Raw genomic sequence first — 8,227 nt, 5'->3', positions numbered from 1 at the left:
AGTTACTCACCAGTACAGGTACATTTTATTGGCAATTGCCAGATTAATATGTTATGTCAGCCCATTATGTATTGGTATCAGCATGTTTTATTAACATTTTACGTCAGGTTGAAAGAAATACAAAATTAACATATGTTTACTATTTATTATAACATGCTTCTCTGTAAACTAGTTTTTCTTCTCTAACAGATCCTTTTCTGAGATGAAAGCACAAGGTCAGGCCCCGAGTTTAATAGTTATTAGTAGAATGTTATCACTGTAAGCACAGTTTAGCACATAGTTGGCTGTACATTACTCTTATCTTTTCTATGCTGTTTATTATTAATCACAGTTGCTCATTTAGAATTTCCTCATCTTAATACAACTGTTAAGTTTGTCAAACAAATACATTTATCATCAGAATAATTGTAAGTAAAGGCTATTTTCAGTTATGTAATGCAACATATATTACAATTTTCAGCACTTCTTCCGCCTCAACTGACAGTGAATCCACCGGTGATCACAGAGACAGACTCAGTCACTCTGAACTGTCAGACTCCATCATCTGCTTCTGTGACTGAGTGTTATTTCCGTATAGTAAGAGGAGGAACTGCCAAAAGCTTCCCTTGTCTTCAGACACTGACAGGAAGTGAGCTGCTGAAGATGTCAAATCAGAGTTCACCTGCTGAGGTTAAAGTGACGTGTTTTTATCTTAAAGTGTTTCCATCTCCTGACAGTGACATGTCCTCCATCATCATTCGAAGTGAGTAAACACTGTTGCTGTGGACTAATGTTAGGATATCTTGCTACAGTACGAGCACATGGGGGTTGGGTCCTAAAAAGAAGAAGAGATAGACGATTTAGAATGGATATCCTGTCTCATTATGTATCAAAATACTTATATTAGATCAATGCAATTGTCAGTTAGTTAATCAAATTTATACTTACAATTTCACTTTACTAAACTTTCAGCATCTCGTCCACCAAAACTGACAGTGAATCCACCGGTGATCAATGAGACGGACTCAGTCACTCTGAACTGTGAGGCTCCATCATCTGCTTCTGTGCCTCTGTGTAGTTTCTTCACTTCAAGTGGAGGAACCGTCAGATTCCCCTCTTGTCTGCAGACACTGACAGGAAGTGAGCTGCTGAAGATATCGCAACAGAGATCACCTGCTGAGGTTCAAGTGACGTGTTTTTACACTGTGAAGCTTGGAGCGAAAGATTATCCATCTCCACACAGTGACACATCCTCCATCACCATACATAGTGAGTGACTGTTTCTCACATCTGATATTATTATCATGTATTGATACAGTATCAGCACAATAAAAGTGATGTGGTACTATAATGCAGGTGGGAAATTGTTTCCAGAGGTTACAAACATAAAGAAAGAGAGAGAGACTGATTTAACAACCTCCATTTCTATCAAAATGCTAGTTTGGTTTCTAGTTTTGTGAAAATAACTGCTCAAGAGTTAACACAAATATGATATCACACACAGTTTACCACACATGAAAGTGACAGGTTCAAATTCACCTTCCTTTATAGATATTGTGGAAATGGAGTCACACAAGACGCAGACTATGTTTTTTTTTGTCTCAACCAGTAAGGCATCACTGTGGTAGATGTGATCTAAATATACAGTGCCACACATAGGGGCATCATAAATGTGTGTGTGTTCCTGTGGCCTTTCTGTCAGTTTAATTCACTTCTTATGCTCGCTGTGGTTTTTCTGAGAACATGCTCTGTATGTGAAATTTCACATAGTCAGACACAGAAGTATCTTCTTTCTAGTCAGTCTCAGTATTTGACTTCATCATGGCTGGACGCCTGCTGTTTGTCATCCTCATGTGTAAGTTAAACCTCCTATAGATTCTCTTATTATTTATGTTGTCTACTTAGCTTACTTGCAAACATGACATTAATATATAATGTCTTCCATACAGTATCACCATGAAATATCATACTTATGTTTTATCTTTTTTATGCTTGGTGATTTGATGTTGTGTGTGGTGTTATTGCCTGTGTTGTTGCTCTGTGGTATTTATTTGTGAACTTATTGTAGAACTGCAGTTCAGAGTCAAAACTAATTTCCTCATTTGGACAAACAAGTGTCTTGATCTTGACTCCAACGTATGTTTGACAGATTTTCACATTGGGTGGAGTTTTAATCCTCTACATTGTTTTGAAGGTATTAATGATGCTTAATGTTTGCCGTGTCAACACTTTGTATTTCCAACAGATTCCTTTCACAAGATTCAAACACAAGGTCAGACTCTGATCTTTTCTCTTTCATGTCTAGCTGTGCTGTTTTCACTATAGGGGAGTTTATTATAGTCTTTAATTATTTAATATTGACTATTTTTTATACTATTTTACACCAGGAATTTACCAACCTCAACCTAAACTGATAGTGAATCCGCCGGTGATCACAGAGATGGAAACAGTCACAAACAGTCAGACAAACATCACAAATTATGGTTTTTATTCATGTGTTATGTCATTTGAAATGTTTCTATATGATGCTGTGACAGCAGAATCAGAATTGTGTATATTAGCCAAGTACAAGACATTTTCCGACAGGACAGTTGGTTTTGAGGACAGTGACGGACGAATAAAGTGCTGCAGATATTACATATTTGTGTAGCTGTGGTGTCATAATGAGGTTATTAGGAGGAGGTTCAACTGTAGTAGGACAGCACTGAAGGCCCAGGTATAAAATACACTGCCCGCTACTGATATATTAACAAGAACAAGTATTTCAGTATGGACCAAAGTGGCCATTGCCATCCCTAAGGCCATTCCTCTGCCATGGATAAAATCAACTTACACGTTCTCTGGTTTCTTGTTTCTTTTTAAAGGTTCTTTGCTTAAGTCACTGCACAAATAGGAGGTAAAATGCAAATTGTTATTTATTTGTACATCTGTAAAATTGACAGACACAAATCCGTTTCCTTTTACTGTAGATATTGTGAAAAAAGAATCAAGCATGACCTCCACAGACTCAGCATTTACTAAGAACAAAGGTAGGACTTATCATAGCAATCCAGAATATCATCACATATTACTGTAGAATATATTTTCTAAAGTTTTTGTGTGTGCATTTATTCACCAGATCTTACTGATAGCAGGTCTACTGCTTCCACTTTTGGAATTACTGGGAAACCAGTATCAGGTAACACAATTATAGATGTATTACATGTGACATTTATTAATCACAAATTGTTTCTTCTCTTGCTGCCTGCTCAGCGACTGTACAAATACCGTCCCACACTGTTGTTCACACATGAAGCTGACAGGTCCAAATCCATCTTCTTTTGTTGTAGATGTTGTGGAGTCAAACACGACGCAGACTAAGCCGGTATCTAGTATGACCACAGGTAGGACATACATTTTAAATAGAAATCCAGATCATTATCACAAATCACTTATATATTTGTTATTTTTATTCAGCAGGTGTTACTGTTAGCAGGCTCCTTGCTTCAACTCCTGTAACTCCTATGAAACAAACATCAGGTAACAAAATTACAGGTACATTAAGTCGGACTTTAATGAATCACACATATGTGTATTATGCTATATGTGAGTGCTATGACTGTTTTCTCTCTTAAATGTTTTTCTTTTATTTGAGCATTTTGACAAACACACATATACAGGAGCACACACATAATATGAACACAATATACGCTTTTGTTTTCTTTATCATATTTAAATAACAATAACAGAAATAACAAATTACAAGTATTAATAATTATTTTTCAATGCAGTTTTCTTCTTTCACCAGATCAGACTGTTGGATCAAGCAACACTGGCAGTTTTATTTCTACTTCCCTAACACCAGTAAAACCAACATCAGGTGACACAAATGATCAGTTTCTTAATTATTCACAGTGCCTTTTTATTGTTTATTGAATATTTTAACTATCAACACTCCTATTAATATATTACCAGGAGACAATATTAAAGGTGACTGCATCATATGCTGAAATTCTTTGCGATGAATGTTTTTTTATTTTTTTATTTATGCCTGTAAATACACTTCTTAAGCCGAACATTAGCGCTCTCCCTGTAACCCCATCAGGTGAGTAAAAAGTAACTTACAGATGAGATGCAATTCATTTTATTTAAGTATTTCCTTCTTGCAAAATGTGAACAAATACTTTAATAATAATGATTTAATATTATATTGTTAGAAATGGTCCCCACCTCATCAACAGTGCATATCATGTATTTCTGCTGGGTTTGAGTCGTATGTATTGCTCTAAAGTGTCAAAGTGAAGCCACCTTATTCGTGATTATAATCCTGAATTCAATGATTAATCATGTTCACAACTTTTTTTTTACAAGTTAAATTTATATCAGTTGCAAAGCAACACATTGCTCCTCATTGTTTATATTTGGGGTGCCATTAGTAGGCATTCAGTACACACACCTCCATGCTTTTGTGATAAAGGTGAAACTGAAACTGACTTGGTGGTGGCTTCCAAAACAGAAACTTGGACATGGAAGTTCCTGATACTTGCAGCTTGTTTGGGAGGTGTTTTCTTACTGGGACTGGCACTTCTCTGTACCAAAAGAAGATTTGGTGAGAACTTGATTCATGTGTCTGTAAAGATCGAATGATTTTTTTGCTCCCTGCTGTTTGTGGGAGCTCTCAAATAATCTGAGCAGAGGGCCAGGCTAAAAGAGCTAAAGCCCCTTTTAAACACACGCATGCACATAACTCTCTTTTTAATAAACAATATAAATGACCACATATGCATGAATATGATTGGACGTCACTAGTCACCCGTGCAAGCCAACCAAGCATTTCATAAAAAGCTGATGCCAAGCACAACTTCAGTGCTCTGCCTGAACTAACGATAGGCTTTTCTCTCTTTTTCATTTTTTCAGGAAAATGTTCTAACAAGAGGTAAGATTTTGTTTTACTTTTTCAGCAAAAGCTGAGTGAGGACTGATTATTTAATTTCAGTTCAACTTGTTCACTGCAAGTATAGCTGCAGCAGGACGTTAGTTGTTGAAATGAGTGGAGAGAGTTCATTCACCATCCTCAACTTCCCCATTAAACCCTAAGCTTTAGTAGTGGCCAGTGGTCTCAGATGTGTTTGGAGAAAGAACAGTATCCCTCTGGATATTATGTTTATTGTCCTACAGTGCATTCTGCTTCTTGTGTAATGAGGACACACTCACTCTGTATTAACACTTGTTCCCCTTTTATTTCTGTATAGGTCACAAGCCAATGTCACCGGTAATGTGCACATGTAGTTAGGCATCATCACTGTATTATTTCTTTACACATTCGTATATTGCATTTATATTTTGGTCTTTGATTGAGGTGTGTTTTTCCCGATGTTGCAGATGACTTAATGAGCATGAGAAATCTTGAACATGGAGGATCGGTAATTGATTAATACATTTTTTCTCTGTCAGATGTAACATTCACATCACCCAAAATAATCAAATTATTAGCCATTCAAACAGCAAGGCTCCTCAAGATGGATTACAGTAATGTGTCAATCTCCTCTTTTTCCTGTTATCTTTAGTTACCTGCAGATGCTGAGGGAGCCTACAGTACGATCACCTCAGTAGCTGCTGCTGACTGTCCTACTGGTGGGCTGCTTTTCTCTTTACACCTACATGAATGTATACATGAATACATCCCCCTGTACCCTGTAAAGGGTGGAGATCAGGTTTTTATTCTTTATATAATGTACATTATGTACAATAAAAAAATAATCACAATTGATTTGCAGCATTAGTTGTTGGCAAAATATACCAGAAGGTGTATGACTAATATAGTTAGATACCTTTATAACAATAATAATTTTATTATACACTTTAATTGAATATGCACTACAACTACAAACAACCCCAAACCATTTTAGTGTATGTTTGTAACACAAACATTTATCCCAAAAACAGGCTTTTTTTCCACAATACTTTTACTGGCTTGTGTTATAGGCCAATATTTATTAACTGAAATCGTATTAAAGATGACTAAATTTAGGAGAGCACAATTCCCATCACATTCTAAACATACTGTAGATCAGTATACTGTTGGCTTTTTACAGACGGTGCAATAAAATGCCAAACTTGACAGAAAAGAATCATCTTAGTGTGCTTCTCTCTCACATTTGCAGGTTCTGAGAAACTGAAGGAGCAAGCGCCTCAAAATGAGGACGTAAGTGAGATTTACACAGCGTTGAATATCTACTCCACCATCTCCGAGCAGCCACCTGCATCAGCCCTGGAGGACATGGTGTACAGCACCCTGCAGCCACATTGATGCACAAACCTTTTACACTGTGTAGAGAAACAGAACGCAGACAGCATAAAGAATTATTTTTAATCCATTTTTAATTTTATTTAAGTTCATTTTTAAACTCTTCATGTTTTTTGTAAAATTGATAATATATGTGATCTGGTGTTGACCTGTGAAAAGTCTTTGACGCAATCGACCGTGGAACCTTTCCAGGCTAAAATCAACTGTCATAAATTAAACAGTTCTCAGCTGGGTGGCTTTTAGCTGACGTTAGCACACTTCATATTTTGTTTTACAGAAAGAAAAGATTATTGGATTTTGATATAGAAATACGGAGAAACTGATGTTTGCATTCGTGGTTAAATAGTAGGTGCAAAAAAGAGCGGAGATATGATCTATAAGGGTAAAAAGGCTTCTTCATTTAATCTCGTCTTGTATTCTTCACAATTGTTATTTTGTGAAGTTGGAGGGTGTTTATAGTCATAACACCAGATTATAGCAAACTTAAATCTTTAAAGATTCAAGTCAAAGATGGGAAAGCATAAGCTTGCTACTTTAGCACCTGTAACACAATGCCTGCTCGACAGAATGTGGATATCTATATTTATGTTACTTGGGAATTCACTGCATTTGCATCTTGAACCATGTCTTTTAAAAATAAGACAACCGTCTGTTATAACGCGTTTCTTTTTTCTTTTCTTTTTCTCTGGGGCCACTTCACAAGTTAGTGTACTAAACTGCTGGAAATAGTGGACTTGCTAGCAAGTATAAACGGGTAACCATTAGTGATGCTGAATGGCAAGGGGAACACCGCCTATTATCAACCTAGCTTACTTCCTGTCACACAGTTAAATGACTAGCAAGAGCGCTGCATGAGTCAGGTTAAGCGAGGTGAAGTGCATGCTGGTAGATTAAGGCAGAAACGTAGGGTCTTTGTTTGCCCGCAGGTAAGATGGGGCTTCCCCGCCTGCTACATGCAGGTTGCAGGTTCACATGCCTGTTAACAAATCATGCATGTTTTGGTTCAGAGGCCATCTTTCAAGTTATCCTCCCAATATACAAGAATGAGCGAAATGCAGATTTCTGTGTTGAATGGTCGGGACAAAAATGGGAAATAACTACATGTTTGTGTGTGTCTAATCACGCAAAATATGAAAATAAATAGATAAGAAAAAGCTATGAGCTATGGCTCACTGGCATACACTTTTGAGGCGGTCCCTAACTTCAGTACCTCATTTTACCTCTCTGTCAAGTTGAGCACATCTGATCTATATTACTGCAAGAATTCAAATGTTGTTTGTATCTCTTAAGAGCACATTACCTACCTGTCCATATCGGAATAATTTGTTTATATTCGTTTAAGTCAGCACTAGTCCTGTCAGTTTAGAAAAAGTAACAAGTAAAAAAACCAATATGAACAACAATAAGAAAGCAACTAATGGAGAAACTTATTTGTTTTAACCAGTAAGCCATCACTGTGGTAGATGTGATCTAAATATACAGTGTCACACATACTGGAACTAAATAAAAATGTTCAAGTGCATCTGTGTTCCTGTCACATTTCTGTCAGTGTGGTTCCCTTGTGATTCTGTCTGTGGTTTTCCTGAGAACATGGTCTGCAGAATGACACATTCTGAATGTGACAGTCCACGTAGACAGAGACACAAGTGTTGCGTTTAAAGGACTCTTGGACATTCACATTATTCTGCTTCATCATGGCTGGACGCCTGCTGTTAGTCGTCCTCATGTGTAAGTTGAACCTTTTTTAATTTTTTTTTCATTGTAAATTTAGTTACTCACCAGTACAGGTACATTTTATTGGCAATTGCCAGATTAATATGTTATGTCAGCCCATTATGTATTGGTATCAGCATGTTTTATTAACATTTTACGTCAGGTTGAAAGAAATACAAAATTAACATATGTTTACTATTTATTATAACATGCTTCTCTGTAAACTAGTTTTTCTTCTCTAACAGATCC

General features: G+C 36.6%; 1 protein-coding gene across 6 annotated transcripts; it reads left to right on the top strand.

The window, feature by feature from the left end:
- The first annotated feature begins 88 nt into the window (after window positions 1-88).
- On the top strand, window positions 89-8,181 carry LOC116378210 (uncharacterized). 6 transcript variants are annotated; one of them, XM_031840039.1, is made up of 15 exons: window positions 89-215; window positions 461-742; window positions 952-1,248; window positions 2,225-2,251; window positions 2,949-3,008; window positions 3,098-3,157; window positions 3,309-3,362; window positions 3,436-3,513; window positions 3,767-3,838; window positions 4,475-4,567; window positions 4,876-4,894; window positions 5,211-5,230; window positions 5,341-5,381; window positions 5,526-5,592; window positions 6,123-8,181. In XM_031840039.1, the coding sequence occupies exons 1-15, from the start codon at window positions 203-205 to the stop codon at window positions 6,266-6,268; spliced, it is 1,329 nt and encodes a 442-aa protein (XP_031695899.1). In that variant the 5' UTR covers window positions 89-202; the 3' UTR covers window positions 6,269-8,181. The 6 variants fall into 6 exon arrangements, with proteins under 6 accessions (XP_031695899.1, XP_031695901.1, XP_031695898.1 ...); XM_031840041.1 differs by lacking the exon at window positions 89-215 and having other exon boundaries at window positions 240-742; window positions 3,439-3,498; XM_031840038.1 differs by lacking the exon at window positions 89-215 and having other exon boundaries at window positions 240-742; window positions 3,439-3,513.
- The last annotated feature ends 46 nt before the right edge of the window (window positions 8,182-8,227 follow it).

Source organism: Anarrhichthys ocellatus, unplaced genomic scaffold, assembly GCF_004355925.1.
Source record: "Anarrhichthys ocellatus isolate YVR2014 unplaced genomic scaffold, GSC_Weel_1.0 scaffold2224, whole genome shotgun sequence".
NCBI lineage: Eukaryota > Metazoa > Chordata > Actinopteri > Perciformes > Anarhichadidae > Anarrhichthys > Anarrhichthys ocellatus.
The sequence above is the reverse complement of the archived record's forward strand: the minus strand, read 5'-3'. Positions and strand labels throughout refer to the sequence as shown.

Coding starts and splice junctions, on each gene's coding strand:
- LOC116378210 (XM_031840037.1), top strand. CDS start 436: ATGCAACATATATTACAATTTTCAGCACTTCTTCCGCCTCAACTGACA. Junction 743..951: donor GTCCTCCATCATCATTCGAA/GTGAGTAAACAC, acceptor CTAAACTTTCAG/CATCTCGTCCACCAAAACTG. Junction 2,252..2,948: donor TCACAAGATTCAAACACAAG/GTCAGACTCTGA, acceptor CTTTTACTGTAG/ATATTGTGAAAAAAGAATCA.